General features: G+C 44.7%; 2 protein-coding genes and 1 long non-coding RNA gene across 5 annotated transcripts in view; 2 read left to right on the plus strand and 1 right to left on the minus strand.

The window, feature by feature from the left end:
* The window catches only part of NUP107 (nucleoporin 107), a 29,619-nt gene extending 27,248 nt beyond the window's left edge, over positions 1-2,371 (plus strand). For both annotated transcript variants that reach the window (XM_066992781.1, XM_048065427.2), the window contains exons 26-28: positions 623-736; positions 1,033-1,200; positions 2,046-2,371. In XM_066992781.1, coding sequence (XP_066848882.1) covers positions 623-736; positions 1,033-1,200; positions 2,046-2,153 — 390 coding nt within the window. In that variant the 3' untranslated portion in view covers positions 2,154-2,371. The remainder of the gene's footprint in view (positions 1-622; positions 737-1,032; positions 1,201-2,045) is intronic.
* Positions 2,372-3,016: 645 nt separating this feature from the next.
* SLC35E3 (solute carrier family 35 member E3) lies at positions 3,017-9,018 on the plus strand. 2 transcript variants are annotated; one of them, XR_010829616.1, is made up of 6 exons: positions 3,017-3,536; positions 3,652-3,762; positions 4,998-5,156; positions 5,394-5,463; positions 6,120-6,202; positions 6,702-6,724. XR_010829616.1 is itself a non-coding variant. In XM_066992816.1 (5 exons), the coding sequence occupies exons 1-5, from the start codon at positions 3,147-3,149 to the stop codon at positions 6,886-6,888; spliced, it is 930 nt and encodes a 309-aa protein (XP_066848917.1). In that variant the 5' UTR covers positions 3,023-3,146; the 3' UTR covers positions 6,889-9,018. The 2 variants fall into 2 exon arrangements, 1 of the variants encoding a protein (XP_066848917.1); XM_066992816.1 differs by lacking the exon at positions 5,394-5,463 and having other exon boundaries at positions 3,023-3,536; positions 6,702-9,018.
* A 6,361-nt stretch (positions 9,019-15,379) lies between these two features.
* On the minus strand, positions 15,380-24,282 carry LOC136790170 (uncharacterized). Its single transcript, XR_010829633.1, has 2 exons — positions 18,553-24,282; positions 15,380-15,852 (listed from the first exon to the last, which is right to left on the minus strand). It is a non-coding gene; the product is annotated as an uncharacterized lncRNA (long non-coding RNA).
* Between the last annotated feature and the right edge of the window lie 17 nt (positions 24,283-24,299).

The raw sequence follows: 24,299 nt of genomic DNA on the forward strand, positions 1-24,299 counted from the left end.
GCTAATTCATTTTGCATAAGAACTCTGTTATAAAATATCTTGTTTCTGTGCTGAAAAGGGGAAGTATAAAACAGTAGAATAGTAAGGCAGCTGCACAATAAATTCTCAGGCTTCTTTCTTATGTGACAGCTGTACTTATAACGCCGTATGGTAAATATTCATTATACGTGTCAGCGTTATAAATAAATCTGACTACTTGATTTTGCTATTAACCGTTCGCTAGAAGTGGAGGATGAAGGCTGTTTTGTGTTTTATTTGTCACATTTTCATTTCTGAAAGATGCTGCTGTGGGGTTTTTTTTTGCCAGAAGTTCTTTTTGGATATCTGTCCAGTACGAATATGCTATAGTCAGTTTGTACAAGTATTATTTTTATAAGCATGACAGAATAAATTATTTAAAGTTAGCTTCTCCTAGTGACTTTGACTGTTTCTGCACAACCTTTGTGATATTCTGTACAGGGAGTAAAGTGATGATGGCAGTAGCTGTTAGCACCAGGCTAAATTTTAGCCGTTGGCTGAAGATTGTAATTTGAATTAGAGCTGTGCTAGCTGCTATATGCAAGGTGAAGGTCCTGTGTTAAAATAGCCTTGGAAATTAGCAGATTTTTTTTTTCTTTGCCAGATGGACTATGGTATTTGGAAAGGTCTCCTGGATGCTCTTACAGCTGACGTGAAAGAGAAAATGTACAACGTGTTGCTCTTTGTTGATGGAGGATGGATGGTTGACGTTAGAGAGGTAAAATGACTTTTTATATCATGGCACAGATCACAAACGCTGGATCATACCCAGCTGTGCCTTTGTCATCTTTAGCTTGACGTCCTTCTGTTTACTCAGCAATAATTCTCTCTGGCCTTGCTGTGACCGGTTACAGATTGCTTCCCCTTCAGTTACTTTATAGATCAGATCTGGCAGTCCAGTCTAGGCTGGTTAGCCCAGTTTTTTGCCTCTGACATTACTAATTGCATGATTGCGTTGAGTTGTCTTTTAAAGGTAAACACTCATAATACTCATACATGTTTTCCTATACTAAGGATGCTGAGGACGACCCTGAGCGAACACATCAGATGATTTTGCTGCGCAAGCTGTGTCTGCCAATGATGTGCTTTTTACTGCACACGGTGTTACACAGTACTGGACAATATCAGGAGTGCCTGAGACTGGCTGACATGGTCGCTTCTGAGCGACACAAGCTTTATACGGTGAGTTACTGAGAGCTCTAGACAGCTTGGCTTCCAATTAAAACTTCTGTGGGTTGACTGTGGGCAAAGCTTCTATTCAGAAAGGAAGATACCATATGTTACTTAACATCCGAAGTTTCTTCATCTCTTCCCATTCGCTGCAGTAGTAAAGGGTTTCTTTGTGTGCTGACTGAAAGCAATCTAGGAATTAAATTTGAAATTCATCATCACTGAAGATGACAACTCAGTTTTTCTGAGTAGTGCAGTTACTAATTTTTGGATGAGGGCTATTGATATAAGTTGAGCTGTAAAAAAAACAGTTACAATTTTATTTTCCATTACATTTCAGAACATTTTATAAGCACCTTTCATTTTGGAGTACTTGGTTTACCTAACCTCTCCCTCCAAGACCCTGAAAAACAATCCCCCCAAAATATATCACCAAAAAAGGCACAATGTCCCCTGCTCCCTCCCCCTCCCTGCCCCCTCCCCCCCCCCCCCCCCCCCCCCCCAAAAAAAAAAGAAACCTGATGAGAACCATCAACGCTAAGAAAAATACTGTGATGCATTTGCATGGATTGGCTTAATATGTGCAGCAGTAACAGGAAAATTAAACTGGGCTGCTTCCCAATAATGTTTGTACTAGTTATAAGACAGAATTGTCTTGACATTACTTGCAGGTTTTGAATACTGCCACTAGCTTCCAGTCCTTTAATAAATGCCATTCCGAAATGTCTGTTGTGGACACTGTCCTAAATGAAAAAGACATGAAAACACTGTGTAACTCAGTTAACCACCATTTATTTTGCTATCAGTGCAGTTCATTGTACAAAAATACAACTCAATTGTTTATTTTTTATTTTTAGGTGTTTTCAAAAGAAGAACTCAGAAAACTTCTACAGAAGCTGAGGGAATCTTCTCTGATGCTTCTGGACCAGGACCTCGATCCACTGGGATATGAAATTCAGTCATAGATTTTTGTGTAGATACTTGCAAAGACTTTTGAACATAAAGTCTAGACACATCGATTTCAAGAACAAAAACATGCATCAGTTAAGCTGTTCAGATCTTTGGTTAAAGAAAAACACCTCAGCTTTAATTTATGAACTTGAAAGATTCTGACCAACATGAGAGGATATTTGTTATGGCCCTCTTTTGTATTTTTTTCTAATAAAAGTGGTTTTCAAACAAACACTGTGTTCATACTAATCTACCCTGTCTGTGTGTATGGGGAGAGTGTGAACCTCCTTAACGTGCTTGCTCTGTGCTGAAGCGCTGCCTCCAGAGCATTATTCAGCAGTAGGAGAATGTGCAAAGGTTCAGTGGAAAAGGGGTGAGGATGCGTGGAATCGTTAAGGTTGGAAAAGCCCTCCAAGATCATCTGGTCCAACCATTGTCCTCCCACCAATGTCACCCACCATGTCCCTAAGCACCACGTCCAACCTTCCCTCGAGCACCCCCAGGGACGGTGACTCCACCACCTCCCTGGGCAACCCGTCCCAGTGCCTGACTGCTCTTTCTGAGAAGAAATGTCTCCTCATTTCCAACCTGAGCCCCCCCTGGCGCAACCTGAGGCCGTTCCCTCTTGTCCTATCACCTGTGAGAAGAGGCCGACCCCCAGCTCCCCACAGCTTCCTTCCAGGTACCTGCAGAGAGCACTGAGGCCCCCCCTGAGCCTCCCCTTCTCCAGACCGCGCGCCGCCACCTCCCTCAGCCGCCCCTCACAGGGCCCTTACGGCCGCGGAGCGCAGGCCGCCGGCTGACGGGGCCCGTCCCCGTCTCCCCGGTGGGGGCGGCGCCGCCGGAAGGCGCGGGGCCACGTGGCGCGGGGGCGGGGAAGGCGGCGGCGGCCGGGGCTGGGCTGGGCTGGGCTCGGCGGGGCGCTGCTGCCGCTGCCGCCGGTCCCCGCCGCCGGTCCCTGCGGCCGGTCCCCGCCGCCGCTGCCGGTGCCGGCCCCGCCGCGCGCCATGGGCTGGGTGCCGGCGCAGGGCCGGCTGGCGGCGGGGCTGCTGGTGAACCTGGCCGCCTCCATCTGCATCGTGTTCCTGAACAAGTGGCTGTACGTGCGGCTGGGCTTCCCCAACCTCAGCCTCACCCTGGTGCACTTCGCCATCACCTGGCTCGGCCTCTACCTCTGCCAGGCGCTCGGCGCCTTCGCCCCCAAGAGCCTGCGGCCCGCCCAGGTGCTGCCCCTGGCCCTCAGCTTCTGCGGCTTCGTCGTCTTCACCAACCTCTCCCTGCAGAGCAACACCATCGGCACCTACCAGCTGGCCAAGGCCATGACCACGCCGGTCATCGTGGCCATCCAGAGCCTGGCCTACGGCAAGACCTTCCCCCTGCGCATCAAGCTCACGCTGGTGAGGGGGCTGCGGGGGGGTTTTGGGGGGTTCGGGGAGGTTTTGGGGGGCTTCGGGGGCGGCCCTGTCGCGGGGTGCCTTCGCTGAGGCGCCCGGCGCCGCCTCTCGCCCGCAGGTGCCCATCACGCTGGGCGTCTTCCTCAACTCCTACTACGACGTCAAGTTCAGCGCCCTCGGCATGGTGTTCGCCACGCTGGGCGTCCTGGTCACCTCGCTCTACCAAGTGGTCGGTAACGGCGGCCGGGGGGGCTTGGGGTGGGGATGGGGGGACGGGGGTGCCGCCCGCCGCCGGTCGGGGCAGGCGGGGGTCTGAGGGTGGAGGTCGTCACCAAAATGCCTGTGGTGCTGCGGGTACCTCGCGTCTGGGCCTTTCCCAGATGGGGAAGGTTTATTACGGGGAGAAAAATTGATGTATCCAAGGATTGCCTCAGCCCTTTCTGCCATAGCGCTGGACTAAAAGCCTGCAATCAGCACCTTGTCTGCCGTGACCCTAAAAGCTTCCCACACTGGAGTCATCTGTCATGTTGAAACGAAAGCCATCATCACTTTAAACTCTAATTTGTTCATGGCAGATACGCTGTGCTTCCAAAAGAAGCAAGGCTCTGCAACCTGTAGCACACAAGATGAGAAATAATGGTCTTTTGTTCTGTGTGGGGGCAGAAGGAGCGAGATGGTGCATACTAAATTCAGGTGGTTGTGTACTGGAGAAATGATAGCACCTGAGGGAAATTATTCTGTAATTTTTTCAAAAAACTTAGCCAAGTCATATTGTGTGCACTGGAATCCATGTTACTAGTGAACATGACATGAAAGGAGCAAAAGTCACTATGTTTGGCAGTCAATATTTTTTAATAAAGCTCTGGAAATATTCCTGACAATAAACTACAGAATTTTTGTCTGTGGAAGTAAATTGATGACTTTGAAAAACAGCATAAGCAGTGCTGCAACCAGTGAGGATTAGCAAGTGGTGTACACAAATGTATTATAAGCATGCTCTCCACTTCAGAGTGCAGCATATAAAGAAGGGCGGGTGGAAGGCGGTCCCTGCAGCTGCTTGCTCTGCTTTGGCAGAGGTGCTCGGCTCCATCACGGAGAGGGTCTTGAATTTGTGTTGGCTAGAAGGGAGCTGGCATTTTCTTCCCAGCTCTGCTGCTGTTTTTGTTCTTCCTCAAGTATAATACCTTGCCGCCAGGCAGGCAGGCAGGAAGGAAAAGGAAGGTTTAGGTGCTAGGCATTTAGCTGAGAGGGGTTTCACTCTCTTCTCTTTCCTCCTCCCGTGGCTGCCTTCCGCTGCTTGTGTGCTTACAAAAGGCCAACACCTGGCCCTCTGGTTAGGGAACGGTAGACAATAACGCTCACCAACCCAGTTACCTGGTATTGTCTGCGTGGCACGCCCTCTGTATTAGTAAATGGTTTGGGGTTGCTTTCCTCGTGTTTAACAGCTTTCTCTTTTGGTTCTAGTGGGTAGGAGCGAAGCAGCATGAGTTGCAGGTAAACTCTATGCAGCTGCTGTACTATCAGGCACCAATGTCCTCAGCTATGTTGCTGTTCATCATACCCTTCTTCGAGCCAGTCTTTGGAGAAGGGGGGATATTTGGGCCCTGGACACTTTCTGCTGTGGTAAGACTTTCATTGACTCTCTTTTTTCCTTAAATAAGCCATCATTGCTGATGTATTTAAATTTGATATTTAATGCTAAGATCTGTTTCTCTGTGAAACAGATTTTTGTACAGTCATTAACTATGATGAGATGAGAGGGGCATGTGGAAAGAGGAAAAAAAAACTTGTCTGCCCCGCTTCCTCTTAGAGGAGTTTGTCTGTCAATTGATTCACCTCCTTATTCTCGTTTCTGTTTAGAAGGCACCTGAACAACAGGAAAATCTGACAAAATCCAGAAGCTTCCCCTAGTGTATTAAATTAGAAATATGTAAGTGCCCTGGTTCCAGCTCTTACTGTCCACTCAGAAAAGAGATAAGCATGCTCACTTCTGCCACTCTCAACTCCTCTTCTGTGGAAGGTTGCCAGCATTGGTTACTCTCTAGAATGGCCAGTGTGTTTTCACCAAGAAGGCTGTAATTTCTCTTTAGCCTTCTGCTGTCCTTGGCGTCACCGAAAGAAAGCCAGTGGCATTTTCTCACCACTGCTGATCACGCCACTCCATGATGGGTGAAAGATAAATTCTAGTAGCAATGGAGTTTATAAATGGAATAGCAAGTATTCAGAATAGTAAAATTGGATAATTTTTCCTTTTTTTTTTTGTGACCATCTCTTGAAGGTGAAGAATGTAACTTCTGTGTGTATGAGTAGCCAGGTTTTCCAAATCACTCATAACTGTTCATTGAGAGTAAAGAAGAAAAAGCGTGCGGTTATATCAGTATGTATTTACGGACATCATGCCCTGAGCTACTCATACACATCACTGGTGTCTCTACTGACTTGAAATTATTTCTATTTTTGTTCTCAATATTTCTTTCCTGCCTGATATTTTGCGTTTGAAAGTAAAGGAACCTAGCTAAATAACCCGGAATGTCTGCAGATGGTCAAAAGAGTGTTGGGTTGCTGACTGTGTCCGTTAATCCACAGATAATGGTACTGCTGTCTGGTATAATAGCCTTTATGGTAAACTTGTCCATTTACTGGATCATTGGAAATACGTCACCTGTCACGTATCCTTTGTAACGTCTAGTTGTTTCTCCTCTATCCAGATAAATTATGTTAGCATTTATTTGGATGGATCTGCGGTGGGAAAACTGGTTTGTAACCTGCCTGTTTTCTCGTGCATGATGAAGCTGGAAAAGCACGTTCATGTTTTAGTGTCTTTTATTTCTTTGGTCATGGTTCGTATAGATAACCGCGGTTAACTCACTGACATGACCTTCATGCCTACAAAGAATATTTAACCTCACTTTGGCTACCTCGAGGAAGAATTGGTGTGGCAATGCGTTGAGTAGGATGGGTGGAAGGCTGTATGTGGAGGTTAACTCTTCTCGTAAGTTAACCTCCACGGTTACCTTTTCATGGGTGCAGAGATGCTAGAGAGTCGTGCAAGATGAAGTCAGTGTGATGCACCTTTACGTGTCTTCAATGTGATTAATGACATTCCCGAGTATTTCTGTTAACAGCAAATATCAATATTATTTTTTGCAATCCTTAACAGCCGTCTAGATATAACATGTTCGGACATTTCAAGTTCTGCATCACCCTCCTGGGAGGGTGCCTCTTGTTTAAGGATCCGCTGTCTGTTAACCAAGGCCTTGGGATTCTGTGCACGCTGCTGGGCATTTTAGCCTACACGCACTTCAAGCTGAGCGAGCAGGAAAGCAATAAGAGTAAATTGGCTCAGCGTCCATGAAGCAGGGTTTTCTGGAGATTGGGAATATTGGGAAGGAAAACAAATATTTAAATATGCATTGGTTCTAGAAGGCATAAAATTGCCTCATTCATTTTGAGCTATGGTTTTAGTTTAACTGCCAGGATGGTTGTTCTGTAATTGAGACAAACAAATTGAATTATGTAAAATGCCAGGGTTTGCCCAGCTCGGTCTGGCCTATCATTTTCAGTAAATTTAAATGGTCGCTTAAAAAAAGAATGCAGCACACTTCAAATTGCTGCAGAAATTTTACTAAAGTAATTATGTTTTTTACATACCAAATGAAATTGTGATGGCTACTGTATTGAGAGAGAAAGAGAAATAATCTCGCCTTTGTGACCATGCCAGTATTTATGGTTGTGAAGAAACTTGGAGGCACTTTAATGCAGATGCTCTGGTATGTAATGATGCTTCCTCCTTTTTGTCTGGTGGATGAGGAAGAGGACGAGCACCTTGTTTTGTTGTTCTAAACAGGGCTGCCAAACTCATTCCTGTTTCTCATATCCTTTCTTATGTATGCTTCACTTGAATACACTGATGAATTTCGGCTAAAGAAATGAGATAAAATTACTGGAGGAGGGAGACACTGGAAAACGTGAAGCCTTGGGCCAGGCTGTAGAAAAGCAGGAAAATGGTTCTGAACTGTTGATCTTAAATTTTGCTTCTGATCTGTCAGGATGTTAAATTCATCGGTGATTTCAGAAAACGTGTTGCTGCTTCATGATTTTCCCTGTGCCAAAACCGAGGCTGGACACGAGATCTTGTACGTACTCGTGAGCCTAATCAAATCCCCGATTTCGTGGTAATAATCGCCAAATATTTTGCAGCCCGTGCACACAGGCACCCATACTAAAAACACTCCCGGAGAAATCTTTGGGAAGGTCACCGCAGCCTGCAGTGGGCGCGAAGGCTGCGCAGTTCCCTGCTGCCCGCAGCCCACGCCCTGCCCCCAGTGCGTTGGGCAGGATCCGTGCATCTCTCTCGTTTCGGGGGTCACTGCCGGGTGCCTGGGCAGTGCCAACAAGGCAGCGGTCACTCACCAGAAAGGCCCCAAAAACGTGTCCAGGGGACTGAGGAGCGCGAGGTGGGACCTACTTCTGCTCTAATTCGGGAGTGCTTTGAAAATTGCTTCATGCCGGTAGCGAGCACTGATTTTGACAGCATGGGAGGAAGGAGAAGTTGAGCACTGTTCTATTTTAAAAAGGAAAGGAGAAATAAATGCTCTCAGTAAATCTGGTGAAAGCATATGTTCGCGAGATTTGCGAGGTTCGAATCGATTTGCGGCATCTTGCTCCTTACGCTTGGAGTTTATTTTGTCTTCATCTACCTCTAGCAGATTTAAAGAGGGGAATTACGTGAACATAAAGAGGTGTTAAAGTTTTGCAGCCATCAAGAGAAATATTATTTAGTTCCTCTGAGCTAAGTCTCCATGTAAGAAACAACGTAGATCTTCTGACGCTCATAAATTATTTATTCTGTTACAGCATTCATGGCTTAAGAAACAGTTACTTCCCTGCGTAACCTCAGCTTACGCTGTAATACTCCATAACATTTCAGAGTCAGAAATACCCTAGTAATTTCACATCTTTACTGACTGTATCCTAGCCGTTGTACTGGCCCAAGGATAGTTTTTAATACATTTTTGTAGTTCTATAATTAGTTTAAAAATCCAGCCTGGACTGCTGAAGGATGTGTTCAGACAGGACAGTCTCTGGGTGCACATCCTTCAGTAGATACACTACGAAAGCCATTTGCATTGATTTGTGCTGTGCACAAGTTCTTCTAAAATATAGTTAGACCACAAAGACTCTTACGGTTAGCGAACAGTGAATTAGAAGCCTCTGTGATGACAATATTTGAGATGGGACTGGAGTGTGGCAAAATGCAAACAACTGTCTGAAAATACAAAAGACGCTGTAGGGAGAGGAGCAGATCTGCAGGAGAAAGGTAATAGCATGGTGTAAAACGAAGCACTGTAAATACAGCCTGTTTCTGGAACGTCCAGGTCTCAAAGGTCACTTACGAGACGTGATTTTTTTTTTTTCATATGTTCAAGAGCTCTCCTTTGAGATTCGCCTGTTGTACCTAACAAATAAAGTATCTTGAACTTTTTCTTTGTTGTGTGGTTGCAAGTATTGAATTCGGGAGGCTCTTTATGTGTGTTGGTTCTTTGGATATCGTATGTGGGGTGGGAATAAAGTTTTAACCACTGGGCTGGCAGCTGCTTGTTGAGGGGGGGAAGAGCTCTCATCTCTTTCATCTCCTGCTCGAATCGCCTGCACCTGAAGGGTATAGGTGTGTGTAAGACAGAATGGTGCCGCTCGGGTTTCTGTCTGTGATTTACAGAGCTGGCACGTTTTAGGGCTGAACTCGCGACGAATGCGGGAGGCTGCGTGCCTGCCCTCCCTGATACACAGACCCACCTGGGGGTGCACACGTGCCTGCGTGCTTAGAAGCTGCCTGGTTGCTTTTCTTCACCCCCTTCTCAGCCGCCCCCCGAAGCTCCTTTCTGGGTGCTCCAGGCTCCGTGCGCTCCCTCCCCCGTCCTGCACAGAGGTCCCCGGTGCAAGGGTCTCACCGCTCCGGCTCCCGCCCCAGCCCCGAGCAAGGAAGCCCCCGCGCTCTCCGAGCGGTGCCGGGGAGCAGGGCAGGAGCGAAATGGAGCGAGCAGGTACGATGCCGCAGCAGGGGAACTCTGGCACTAGCCAACTCCTTCCCTTACAGACAACCTTACGGAGAGTTTGGGGGAATTAATCCTGTGGTAGGTTGTAAAGCAGTGAAAAGGAAGGAACGGATGAAAGGGCCTTTCAGGTCGAACCACTTTACTGCGAGTGCTGTGACAATACACTTAGCCAAACTTTCAAATCCTGAGGTAGGTGCAGAGTTTTAGAAAAATCACTGATATTTACCCAGGGGCAGAGTCACTTGCTCTGCTTTTTGCTGCATCGCTTTAATATGTTTTCATGGCATTTGTGTGTATTCAGTTCAGCTTGGGCTTTCACGGAAGAGAAATCAGAGTCTCGACATCTTTAACAATGTGTACAAACCATGGTATTTACTGTCTGCTTCTGTTTTGACTTCATATTTTATATATGACTGAGCTGTAGTAACAAGTTGGACTTTGGTCCTTTTCTGCTATCAAGTGCTTTGCTGCTTTTCTTAGCATTTATTTTTTTTACTTTAAAAAGTTACCCTTACTGTAGTTCCAGGGTAAAAGCTAGCATAGATATGAGGGCGGCATTTAAAAATCAGAGCAGATCCAGATGGTTCTGAGAAAAATATGAGTCACCGATGGCAGAGTTATCTTTGCTAACCCTGTCCCTGCAAGTACGTTGTAATGCATCCACCAGTTTTTCTCATTTTCCCCAGCGGATAGGAAGCTGCCTTCGCTCACACACACGTTCTCGGTTCAAAGCTCTGTGGTACCCCCAACTTTGGTAACTCAGCATTTTTTGACGGATTTTGCGTCTGGTTTTGTGTGAGTTCTTGCAGGCTCTGGGAGGCACTGCACCAGAGGAGCTTTCCTGTTGATGGGCGAGCGGCTGCGCTCTCGGGCGCGAGGTCGGAGGAGAGAGCTGTGCTTCTGCTCAGCGTATGAAAAGGGGGCTTGTCCTCCAGGAAGCCTACCTTCAAGACAGAGCGTCAATTCAGCAGCAGTGTATCCTCTCTCTGTCTCGTTTCACGAAATGAATGCCCAGCGATGGCTGAAGCAGCTTTTAAGCCTAGTGTGGGCTGCCCCTGGATTTTATTAAACTTTTTTGGAAGTATTAGCAGTAGTCAGTGCAGGTTGATTGTTAAGGTAAATGTTCATTTTGATAGTGTCCTACATAATGGGAACTTCAGGAGAGTGTTTCACAACGCTTGAAGAGTGAAGAGGCTTGAAGTTTAAGGGAATCCAGAGAGCAAGCCTGACTGTCCCTCAACTTACCTTTCATATTAAGATATTTCCGCCAAGATGTCTGTTCTGCTCCCGGTTACACAGTTGGTATCTTACCTAGCTTTTAAAGAAGCATATTTGGGGTTACAGACCTGCAGTGTTTATTTAAGTTGTGGGTTGGGGTTTTTGTTTGGTTTTTTTGCGTTGTTTTTTTTCCTCCTAAAATTTTATGGTAGCCATTCATAACCCAACTTCCCTGTTCGATGAGAAGCAAACGAGAGGAATGCTGAATACACGAAAGGTAGACTGGACAGGTGGTGAAGATGTGCTTTGTTTCACAGAACTTGGCTCTCCTAACTGTGGAGACGCATCCCTTTCTTTTTGTTCCCCTAGCATTGTCATGTAGATGCCCAGAAGCACCACGATCTGTTGCATACAAATTCTCTTCCTGCTGGTACTCTCTGATAGCTGCTCAGCCTCCCATCTGACAGCTCAGTTGCTGCAGAGATGATTAGGATGTCAGCTGCCGAAGGTTAAGAACGTGAAGTAGAAAACCATCATCCTGAGCTGATACAATCTTGGGTAATGAGAAATCCTGTTCTAAGACACGGAGACATCTGACCAAAAAGACCCCTGGGGAGAGGTGTGGGTTTATGTCCGGACAAATGTTGTAACAAAGTGCAGGAGTTGAATTGTGTGAATTCTTGCTGTGCTGTGGTAGTTGACAAATTTAGTTTAAAGCATTCTTTAGTAATATTCGAACATATAAATGCCATGCAAAAAAAAAAATGAATAGCTGGATTCAGTCCATATAAAATCTTTTCCAGACTCGTCCCACAGCGATGGTTAACCTCCCCGAGAGAAGGGAGCTGTTGTTCCTCCTCCCGTTCGCTCGGTGATGCCCAAAAGCTGCCCTGTGTGCTTTCAGCCGTATCAGCTGGTGGAGTGGAAACACCTCACCTCTCCCTAAGCAGCTTGTCTCGCCGAAGTTTCTGTCTCTGCTTTCATCTGGCTGACTTGGGTCGTGCTGGGATCTTCCTCCAGCAGCTGAAAGTCGCACTGGGAAGTAAAACAAACGCCGCCAGCTCGTGCTGCAGTGTCTGGGCAGCCCTGCTGCAGGGGATCCAGCCCAGCCCGAAGCATCCTGTGCTACAACAGGAACTGATGAAAGGGGAAAGGCCATCCCTTCTCATTGTTTTGGCTGAAAAACAGTAACTCATCGCTTCAAAATTTAGTCTTCGTTACTTCCCTTTAGGAGGTCTGTAAGAAAGCTCCCTTTCCTGTTTCAGTCTGCCCTTTCTGTATCAAGTGTGAAGATGCCAAGTTTTAGAGAATTTGGCAGTCAAGACAGAAATTGTATTCATCGCGCGCATAAATGTATTGACCTCACATGCGGCGTGTCAGAAAAGTCCAGGCTTATTTTTAGACCTGTATATGGCTGCGTCACATCCAGGAAGTACAGGGAGGAGGAGATCTCTGCTTGAAGCACAGCATGAGAATGTAATTTTTAATGACCTTTATTTTGTGTCTTTACGTCCTCATGAAGCGCAGGCTGAGCAGCAAACTTGTTTAAAGGAGCTCTCTTCTGACCGAGAGAAGCACAAGGAGTAGTCCTGACTACTGCGACTCCCAGAACAGGGGGGGGCTGTGTATTTTTTCTAAAAAAAATAGAGACTGGATTAAGAGAAAACTGGGAGGAGTTTTCAGCACATACACATCTAGGCAGGTTTTTAAATATAGGGGTCTAAGTTTAGATACCTAACTCCACAATTAGGCATCCGAATAGCAGGGCTGGATTTGTCAGTGTGAACTCGTTCCCTTTCGGTTGTACTTCACGGAGAATGGCATGTGCTCAACATTTCCAGAAATGGAGCTGCATAGTTGACAAGTTTGACATTTTTTTGGTCTCCAAATAAATTAAGTATGCTGTTTAACAGTGAACCAGAGCCCTTGTTCTGCTGCCTTACCCTGTCTGTAATATTTTTATCTTCCTTACAGAACATTTGCGTTCCTTTCTTTTTTTTCCTTTTTTTTTTTTTCCTGTTGTTGTGCAACTAAATGCAGTGACTGAAAAGGTTTTGTTTTGCAATACACTGGAGTTGCATAGTAAAAACTTTTATTAAGATCCTGTAATTTATTTACAAGTGTGCATGTTGAATCCATTCAGGTTTCTATCTCTGAGCTGAGTGGAAAAAAACCCTCATACTATAGAACATCAGCTGTTGTAAAATAAAATGCTCCTCTCCAGGGAGTGGAAAGGCAATATTGAGGTGTTCTGGGATCCAGGCTGGTTTGCTTGTTAACACATTTCTCGTGGTGGTTAGTCAAAGGCTGGTTTCCTATTTCTTAGTCCAGCTGAAAGGAGAAACCGACAGCAGGGGTCACACGTTCTTTAGGAAATTGTGATAGGTGTCTGAAAACGCGATTGCGCTTTTCTAAGTGCAAGGTGGCTCTGCTGATCAGGATAAAAAATATGCCAATGCTTTGCTGACCCTGATGCCCCCACAGCCCCGAGGTGGTGCAGATGGCAGCGCAGGGGACGGACACACGGGAGGCTGAAGGTGAGCACGGGCTGCTCAGTGCCCACCCAACGTTGTTTTTGTAGCCCTAGGTGTGAGGTTACAGAACTGGCTGCCTTTGGTTGTCATTCAAACCTCATCTTGGGTGCTGGAGGGAGAAATTCACATGTAAATGAAACAGCAAATGGACTGGCAAATCTCTGTTCTTCCTGTCCACAATATGGAGGGAAGGTCTTTGGGAAGTCTGTGTTGGTCCCGTTTTTCAGCCTGCTCCATTGAGCTGAACGGGTCTGTGCTACATCAGCTGTTTCTGCTTCCCTGAAGACAGCTTTACTCATTTGAGAGCCTGTAATAATTCACAGTGTGTCACACAAGCTGGAAATCATTGAGATACTACTTTTAAAGGCTGGTTAACTTTCTAATCACTGTCACGTGTCCCTCAGCAAGCCAGGATTTAAATATCTTGTAGTTAAATATTCTCAGTGGTTTTGGAACTGGGTAAAGGTAAGATAAGCAGTCCCCTGCACTCAGGAGTTTCCTACACATAGGTCAATATGAACAAAGATGTGTAAATAAATTGTTTTAGGATGTGACATCCTTATTTACTAGGAGAATTTAACATATTGGGGCTATGAATGAATGAAATTAAACTTCTGGAAACACCCATCTGTAAAAGCGGTTTGCCAGGATTGGGTTGTAGCAGAGGAAGAAGCACTGTTTGCATTGAAAACTGGGAAGACAAACTAGTAAAAATGGGGAGCTGATACACATACATAGTGTAGATAAAACTGTGCTGTGTTTTTAGTTTTACTGCAGTTACATTTTTGGTCTTGCACAGAGTAACTGTATGGCTGCGTGGACCAAGAGGACAGTGATGAGAGACAGCGCTGCCCCCCAGCTACCTGTGGCTTCTCCTCTTCCAGAGGCTATTGTCCTTCCCGCCTGTGTCAGCACAGAGGAATGTGTGCCTGTGCTATGGTCTCTCATGGGTGCAACCCCCTGAGCAACAGCTTCATACAAATTGTGAAGCGAACCCACTGAGATGTGGGCAGTCATCCCCCCTACTTGGTGTGCTGCAGGGGCAGTGACTTTGGCTAAGCAAGTGCAGCCATCAGCAGAAGGAAGCGATGTCTTGGACTGGAGCGACTTTATTTGCTAGATCTGCTTGCTCAAAGCTGCAATAACAACAGCAAATCGTGCCTGCTAGTAGGCAAAGAAATATCAAGGTCAGGGTTTTGGAATTGTATGGGGAGAAAGCTCCAGGAGCGTTGCGAAGATCAGCTGCATGAGGAGAGAAAACTCCCTTAAGCAGCTGCGCAAGTGGAATACAAAATCCACAACTGAGACATGCTCTCTGGGTGTCAAGACGTGCATTTCCAAAGATGTGCATTTCCTTCAGAAGGGGTTATTTCTGGGCCCCATTTCCATCTCCAGTTCTCTGCTTCCAGCTACACGTTCCTCCTGCTTTCCTTGCGACGTCTTATGTGCCCATCTGACTGCGTGATGAAGCAAGCCGACGTACTAGCAGCAAGTAAAAGTCAATACCCTGCTGTTGAATCAGCTTGCTCTGTGGTCAGGTGAGTCAAAGGCAGCTCTGAGAAACACTTGGCTGGGAATGCCCAGCTCCTGGCATGACCGTGGTTTCTGCGGTGCGTTAGCTGAGCTCGGGATGTGCTTGCAGTGAGCCGGCTGACGGGCTCGCCTGCGCTGCCTCACTGTGCAAGAGGCCTGAGTCAACCCGACACCACACCGCTGCCCAAAAAGGTCTCACCGTCAGAGCTCGCAGCCAGCAGTGAGGAGAGGAAGAGAGGAGTGGGACCTCTCTCTTTTGCGGAATCAGGAACAGAGTAAGACATGCCCAAGTCGATGGGTCTCTGCAGCTTTACCTATGCTCCATCTTGTAAGAAAGAGGAGACGAGATACTGTGGCATCTCCTGCACTGAGAGTTAAAAAGTTAAAGAGTTCCAGATCAGGATAGGCAAAGTATCTGCCGAAAGGGATGGTCTGTGTTCTACCAATCCTCCTTCAGTAGAAGTTAGAGAAAACAAATGTTCTCATGAATCTTCTTGAAACTGTGTTGTGGTGCTGAGAGCCAGAAGACCTGTGCTCTCAAGTAGGACTGCACCGCGTTTCTGGGTATGCCTGCAGAAGGCTTGTTTTGCTCGAGCAAGGAAACTGCAGCCCGTCTTCTGACAGCCAGGTAAGTCATGATGCAGCACTGTCTTACAGACAGTAAAGGTGGATTTGGGATCCTCTCAGAATGGATTTGCATTCCTCTCAAAATGTTCCACCGTGCTGTTTCCTCGCTGGCCTTGGCTCATAGCTGAACCACATGGTTTTAAGATAAGTAAAGTAGGTCAAAAGTCAAAACGCAGTGCCTGCATATCTCACCAGGTACACAGGAAAGGCAGAAGAAACTGCCAAGAAAAGCTCACAGAATCAAAGCTGCCACAGCTAAAAGAATGATGTGGGTGATCTACTTGGGGGTTAACATGGGTGTTGTGAAACCAGCTGAATGAAAGAATGCCCCAAAGTCCATGGACTTGCTCTCTGTGGTGGCAAGAGATAATGGAGATATTAAATCTTTAACGGAACAAAGCAGAGCACAAAGCAAACACTTGGCATGACTTTTTCATCTGCAATCAGAGTTTGTGTCCTGCTTTTCCAGTGGCATCAATGGGTTTGTGAAATTTTTCTTCATTTATTTCATAGAGCCTTTCTTTGCATATTTAAGATGGAAAAAAAAAAAATCTCCACCAGATGGCAGAATCACTGGCAAAACCGTCACTGACAAACCTTACAAAGCCAGCATAGTCTAAGGCTGAGCGAGACTAGGTTTGTAAACTGAGTAATGTCTGTCAGACCGACTAATGTAGCCAGGGGAGGTGGCAGAAAACCAAGATTAATGACCTACGCATCCTTCAAAAGTTTATATACCAGTTGGATTGGCACAACCTCTCCTCTGCAAACCTCGCCTTGCTGATTAAGATGGTTGATGTTATCCTCCTCTGTATTGCCCACCTGTTACTCAAAAAGAGGTTTCAATTTGCAGGGCAGCAGCGGTAAGGGATTCCCCTTCATTTTCCTGCTCCATATTTAGTCAGAAAAAAAAAAAAAAAAAAAGAAAGCACTTATTCAAGTTTCTGTAGCGCAGCTGGACCCATCAGAGTCCTCCTTGGGATAAAACATGCTGGAAACCGGTACCAGGTGACTTTCAGATGGGAGCTGTGAAAAACTAAAACTCTACAGTAAAGCAAGAAAGGCAGGGTGTCAAATATACGGATATTAAAATGCTATTAAAGAAGTAAACCTTCCAGCTATATGCTTCTGTATTGAGCCACTTCTAGAAAACTTTTTTACACATAACTATAGAAAAATTAAGACACGTAAGAGTATTTGCAGAACACTTTACAAGAACTTTATATGAAACTTTTTTTTCATATGTTTAGAGACTGTATATTTTGAATAGACTATGGAAATACTAACAAAATCTGAAAGGAGGGGAGAAGGAGACAAAGAATATGCAGGTATGAGAAGAAAGACACCAAAGGAAGCAAGTAGAGAAATTAAGAGGTATATGTAAAAGAGCATGTGAACTCCAGAATGCCAAAATTCCACTTTGTTACTTTCTCACTGCAGCTTTGAGAGTGGCAGATGTATATAAGAGCCTTCCCCGTGATTCAGGAGAAGTCTGTGACTGTCACGTTCCAGGGCTTCGTCACCCAAGTTGGCACAAGCAGATTAATCATCAAGGCTGTTGTAACCGATGGAGAACTGCCTGCAGCATCCCTTTGGGTCACGAAATCCCTCCCAGGAACACCCAGCTATCTTCTCAGCCAGCTCAAGTACCTGTGCTTAGCTCCTTGCACCTGGCCTTAAAAGTCTTCCCCAGAAAAAGTTTTTTTTTTTTTTTTTTTTCTCTGTGGTTACTTGTAATTGAAAGAGAAATGATTTTTGCAGAGAACCCCAAGATCTTTAGAGACATTTGCATGTTCTGTTAAAGCAGGGAAGTGTTTCCTGCTTTGTTCTCCCTTTACAGTCATGGTCTGTTAATTCTGGGAGGTGAGGTTTAGTCTCTACTTCGCAGGCCCTTTCTTACCAGGTGTTTGAATAGGAAAAAGGGTCTCAGAGATGTATTGTGAGTAGCTGTAGAATGGGAAATTGATACAGTTGATACACGGGTGGAGCCTAAATGCTGGAGGCTAAATAGGTGCCTTCTGTGTTTGTGTTTTTTTTTGTTTTGTTTTGTTTTTGTTTTTGTTTTTTGGTTGGTTGGTTGTTTTTTTAGGCAAGTAGCCTTTGTGAGAACAAGGGACAAACTGTCAGGACCAATGGAAGGAAGAGGTCCCAAACAGGAACATTAAGAACATCAGTGAATAAACATTATTCATCACATCCTTAACATTCATTAATATGAATACATCACATTGATAAGGTACTTAGACAATCCTGGCCAGTGGAGAGCAAGATGACTAGTTATGTCCTTTGTGGACACCTAAGTACAGAAAAGTCATGCATGCGGCTGCAGGAAATAAACCACATGATCACCCATAAATAAAAGCAAAGGACTCAAGTTCAAAGAGATTTCAGAAATATAAACCTTCTTTGCTAGAACAAGAAATCTGAGAAAGGGTCACTCAGGATGGAATTATAACGTGTGGCCCACTTCAACTGTATGGTAATTAGGCTGTTTGAATGTTAGGCCGGTTGAAGAAGAATATCTGTATAAATCTTATGTAACTCCCCTTCAGATCTCTTTTAATTAGAACAGTAATACACTACTGGGAACATAATAATAAATAAAACTTTACTGCATATTCATCAAGCTATGCAAACTTAAAGATTAGAAAACTTCAGGAAGACTGCCTCTCCAGTATTCCCTGTTTTCTGTGTAAAGCTCAATGTGCTTGAGGTACAAAGCACCGTCTCACGGACTACTTTGCCAGCTAGGTAAAGGAAAACCTTGGTACAAGGTTTTCAGTAGCTGTCTGGGATTCATTGCTGAATTCATTTTGTACTCTTCCAGCTTGTCATTCCTATATTTACACACACTGGCCCTTGATCTAAAAAGCCTGCCTTTTTCTTCTTCTATGTCTTTCCTATAAGCTAGCTTCTCAAACAGACCAAGTACAGCCACCATTTTGAAGTGAAAAGGGAAAGAGCATGGAATAATCACTGTCTGGAAAAAGAGTTGCACAGTGATTTACGTTTGCATGTTGACTAAGAGCAGTGCTGTATGTGCAAACTCACTATTAGAAGTCCACAGATCGTCATCTTCTTGGTTTGGGTCTCAGATGGAGTTCAGGTTGATTTTCTGACTGTGATTCAGGATGCTTCAGGACATCTGTGAAAGTCAGAGTTTCCTAATTTCACCAGATCGACAAAACATCATTCAGTGAAGTCCGTAACACTATAGTCACTGAAAGATGATAGATCTAGCACAGATGTAGCTCCCCTCCTACTAAAACTGCACCACTTCTCTCTCATATATTATGCTGATGTTACTACTCCAGTCCAGAGAGAACCTCTAGGTTCCTGTGGTGTGAATGTGTTCCTTACTTAGACGTGGTTATTTCATGTTTGTGGTAAAGCAAGTGTTAATTCCATGGCAGACAACTGGACACTATAAAAAAACTTCTTGTCTTGCTTGGCAGCAAGTTGTTAGTTGCATGCCAGCAACTAGATGGTGAGGTGACATTTTATCAAGACCCACCTGAATCAAGGGAGGGCATACAGATAAAGAAAAATGCAGAGCTGGTAGCCAGGAAAGCAATGCAGCTCTTCAGAAGGATGACTTAGCCAGGTACAGCTGTTTATTTCAGGAGCTATATGCATCCATGCCTGGTTTGGAGGAGACCTAATCTCAAGGCAACTCTGAGGAAACTCATCTTCTCAACAAACCCATTTCCAAAGTGGGCTTTGGAATACACGTTCAAGGTTCCGAATGTAGCCTGTTTGTGATGCCAGGGGACTCTTGGTGTGAAATTACTCAAATAACCTTCAAGATTTCAAGTTGAGGCTACCCCAGATACTGGCAAAGCCTCTAGTAAGCGCTCCAAACTACTTGCCTAACTACTAGGATTGTTGTTTTACTCTATGTTAAAAGCTGTGTTGGCAAAGCTATGCTTTCAAAAGCAGAGATCGATTTGATACCAGTATAAAGGTGACTTTGTAATTTATGTCACATCAATCATGTCAGCAAAAGGAAAATGCTGAGGCTTTTTCAGGAACAGGCAGTTCTTTCTGTGTAAAGTAAAAGCATATACCAGTCAATAAAACTGCATCAACCAAACATTAAACTGTGGAGCTGACCACAATAAAGTCATAAAGTCTGCAAGGGAGGGCATTTATAGTAACTTTATGGTGGGGAAAAAAAAAAAGAAACAAAAAAAAGACTATTATTTCTTATATAACAGGCAGTTAGAAAGCAAGAATGGGAGCATGCAGGAGAGATGTGGAGAAATGGGTTGGCAGGGCTGGGACAATTCTAGGAGCTACATGACCAGACACAGAACGGGTCCGAGTTAGGAAGCTGCTTGTGCGATGTAACACCCTGCTGGGTGCTGGTGTTAGTAACAAACAGTTCAAATCACAGCCAGGCAGTTAGAATTCGTTTTTATCTTCCCCTCCCCTAACCCAAACTGCAGCCTGACTCCAGCAGGCCTGACCTCATCACCAGCTGCAGTTCTGTCCCTCCCTGTCCTTCTGTCCCTATATGGCATCCTGAGCAGGCAGTGCTTGCTCGCAGCCTCTAACAGAGCTAGGTTCTCCCTGAACACATTTCAGACTGTAAATCCATTTCAGGCTCTCCTCGGGAGCTTCTGGAAGACATCTGTCTTTCACTTGAGTCCCATGTGCACGCCACACACCCTTCTGGGCGCCTCCCTTGAACAGAAATGTGTTTTGTGCTAAGCCGAGTGGTACATTTGAATGACAATTTACCACTGAATTAAAGAAACAGTTCTAAACTGAACTGGTGTCATCCTAATTTGCTTGAACGAGGCAGATGACCATTGTTAAAAAAGGCTTTCTTTGATCTAATTACATGCCATCAAGTACTCCTCCAGGAGGATAGATCACAGGATTGTTCAATCTTCACAGCTACAGATTAGCAGAGCAGGAAATGGTCTCAACCTAGCCACATACTTCGCCCCTGCTTAACAGCAGTAGGAGAAAATCAGAGTTTGGTCACTCAGTGATATTTGTCACCAAAGCTTCCGGGAATCAGAAGAACCTTTTTCTGAGTTTTTTTCCTTCTCTATTCTTTAGAATCACTCCACAAGCTTCTTTCAAAAGCGAGGACTGAACAGAAATATAGAGGAAAAAAAAAGAAAAAAGAAAGAAAAACCACACACAAAACCAACTTTCATTCTATGTTAGATTTTGAGCACTTCTAAGCAGAAATTCAAGATAATAGTCTTGTATTTTTGCCACTATTGTTTCATTTAATTTTGCTTCTGGCTGACTGAGCTGCTACCAAATAGGAATCAGATTTGAGCAGACAGACAGAAACTAGTGTCTCCCAGATGCATGAAGGAATGTGTATGTCAAGTAAACAAAAGAAGAAAAAAAAATCTGTCTTCTGATGTGGGATTGGTCCAGCTCCAGGTGTTTTTGAAGCTGCTTGCCCTTAACACTTCAGAAGAGCAGTGCTTACCTGAACAAGCTCGTGAACAGCTGTTAGAGAAACATTTTGTTTGAGACCATCTTTGGCAGCCCACCTACATTTTTCAAAATAAAGAAGGTTGAATGCGGCACAGCAGCAAACAGAAGTTTAACAGCAAAGTAGAACCCGGCGTTCCCTGTTAAACACCTGCAAGAGCGCTGAATGCGGCCTTTGGGTTCTCACCACTGCCGAGCCCTGCTCTTTATTTCCACTTGGCATTAGTTTGATCGAAATTGCCCCAAGGAAGGCTTCATCCCCTTTTTGTTTAATAGAATTTGGTTTACAGTATGAGGTTTCTGGTGATACTGACAGACCTCTCTGTTGGGATAGGTCCTAGCTTATGAAGAATTCAGGTAAGTTCTCTGAAGCAGACTTTCTCTCAAGTGTGTTCTTTCTTACAGAAGAGAACAGGAAGGTCATGGAAGAAAAAAACTCTCTCCCTGATCCTTACACAGAAGTGTGCCGACCCACTGCGGGGCACGTGGGGTCGTGGCTGGAGCAGACGGGCCTGGCCGCAGGCCTCATTAAGCCACACAGGCCCCAGCTGCACCGCAGCCCACTTTTCCCTCTATCCTGTTATCTCACTGTGCCTGACAGTCTGTAACCGGGCTGATCACAGCTTTGTCACACTGACAGAGATACAGCCTGAGGCTTAAGGAAGGGTCCGCCAGCACAGCCTGTGGCCCCAGAGGCTGTTTGGGTTTTGCCCTGGGAGCAGTGGATAGACTGCACATGAGGTTAACCCACCCGATAGTCAAGCATCACAAGAGAGACTGGAAATCAGAACTGAAAACCCTGGCCACCTATGCCTTTGATCATCTTATGGGAACTTTGGACAATTTCATGCAAACTAAGAAAGAGTAAGAGGGACATACTGGGGAAAAAAAAAAAGGGTGGTGACAAAAATCTGAAACTGAAGCTTTTTTATGACCCATCTCTTCATTTGAGTTGGGCATCCCTGCAGCACAGCAACCCATCTTTCTTCTGGGATACGTGCCTATAGGTGGAACAGATCCAGCTTGGAGAAATAATTTAAATCAAAAGCATTAAACAATGAAATGTCTGCAGTTAGAACCTGATTTTATATTAATATGGATCTCATATACTATATAAGTTAACAATGGTGTAAGGTGGGTATCTCCAGTGAAGGTAGATGGACTACATGTGCTCCAGATATTTTCTGTAACAACAAAAATAAATGCACAGAGGTTGAAAACCTACTAAGGTATAGTGATGTCTCCTTTTCTTTTTAGGACCTTGAAGCAGTGAGGAAGTCAGCTCTTGTAACTATACAGGGTTATTACCCTTCAAGTAAAACCTTTAATTATGCTTGTCCAGAATTATCAAGCATAAGAAAATAATTGTGCATGTTGATGAAATACCACGCGCTGTCTTAGTGAGAAATGGGACAAAAGCGGTGCAGTACTTCACGTCAGAAAACATCCCCCTATCTTTAGCAAAGCACAGAGAGCATAATTTACCTACTAGCTGCCTCCTCTTACTTGAGATTAGTCTGGCTGAGAAAAGAGATAAGATTGTCCTTGAGGAGAGATAAAAATTCTAGACAGAAAAATTCTAGACATAAACTGTTCTTTTTTTTTTTTTCTCTCTTAGCAATTAATGAAATGCCAAGGGAAGTTATTCTTTAAAGAATCACAATCTAATCACAAATACATTGGTCACAAGATGCATGTTGGCTAAGATGCTTGTTGGCTGAGAAGTGGAAAAAATAAAGTAATAGCAACCAGTTTAGTATTGGACTATATTAACGTAGAAAACTTAGTGATAATTTAAAAAGCACCTTTATATCCACATGGCCTGAGTAAAATAATACCATCTTTAAGACAAAATGTTCAGTAATGTGTTCAGTAAATGTTCAGAAGAACTAGATGAATACTCTATTTGTTTTACTTCAGTTCAGTAACATGCATTTTGTATAGGAATACAGTTTGTGTGCCACATCAGAACAAGTCTGAGCATTGATAAGGTTACTGTTCAGTGTTAGATCTACTGACCACTGCCATTAAGTTCAAACCTCTTGCATTTTTGTGTAGAAGTAATTGCTAAAGATCAAGCTAGCTAAGGATCTCAGTGATTTGTGTGCTGGATGGAAATAGGCAGATACCTAACTTTGCCAATGGCAAGACATTCCACTTAAAGCAGATGTCTGTTTGTCTTGAACCTCTGGTGCTAACAGAAGGTAAGCACACTCTGTGGAATTGGTGCAGCTTCTCCGCTGCCCATCAGTAGACCTTGAGCTTTACACTCTACAGGGATAACAAGCTCATCTTGAAAATCCATCATCACACAAGTATCTCAATTTAAACCGCTACAGGAATTTTTACAAGGTGACATTCTTGCTGAAAATCTGTCTCTGGCCAAAGGACAAGTCCAGGCAGCTATCCACTGCTTGTTTGGGCAAGTTAGTTGTCATGGAAAATCAGCGTTATTGAGTTGCGGCAGTGCTCTCTCTGCTATAGCTTACCTTCACACGCAATTTGCAGCACTCCTGTTCCTTAACAAATCTTTTCACTATTCAAATATAAGTTTTAAGTGTCATCGTGAGCAAACAATAAACCTGAGAATTAGAAAAGGGAGTCAGGCTGAAAACTAACCATTGTATAGTTGAAGTGTAGCAACGAATGAGTACCTGTCAAAATAACATTCTCCTAACTACCCTACATTTAGCAGAAATTTGAAATTACAGAGTAGGGAGATGACAGGACTATAGTTCACGTTGTCCATTTCTCTTTGGATGTAAAGCTTTTTGCTGCTTTCCTAAATATTGGTGAAAACAACAACAAAAGAACAAATGAGCATTGCAAATCGAATTGGTATCCAAAGGTGTCAGCCTATTCGCCAGGCGAGCAACACTTGACATTTTTGCCACTGAATTTACGTGGTCTATAAGCAAGCTTCCACCTTTTGGAGAGAAGTTGACATAAAGAGGCCTTCTCTCGTACGCACATGCTGCAGCTGGATTTACAAAAGCACAAGGTTAAATCAGAGGTCTCAAGGCTGTTTATACCAAAACAAAACAAAACGTGATGCTTCAGAACAGAACCGGCGGGCACGGCAGAGCTGCTGGTGGTGTCTGAGGCGAGGTTGGCGAGATAACCAACACCTGCCTGCAACTTTTAGCGAATTTTAGTGGAGGTGAGGCTCTGTAGGGGAAATTCAGACTCTTTGGGGCTTGCTATTAGCAACAAGCTCCGTCTCCTCGGTGCTTCAGTGCCACAACACGTTTTGTTTACCGCAACCCCACGGCTTCAGGGAGCGGCCGTCACCCTGACCACTGTCGCGAGGGGTTACGAGGGACGACAGCAAAGAA

The sequence above is a fragment of the Anser cygnoides genome, chromosome 1 (genome assembly GCF_040182565.1).
Source record: "Anser cygnoides isolate HZ-2024a breed goose chromosome 1, Taihu_goose_T2T_genome, whole genome shotgun sequence".
Taxonomy (NCBI): Eukaryota; Metazoa; Chordata; class Aves; order Anseriformes; family Anatidae; genus Anser; species Anser cygnoides.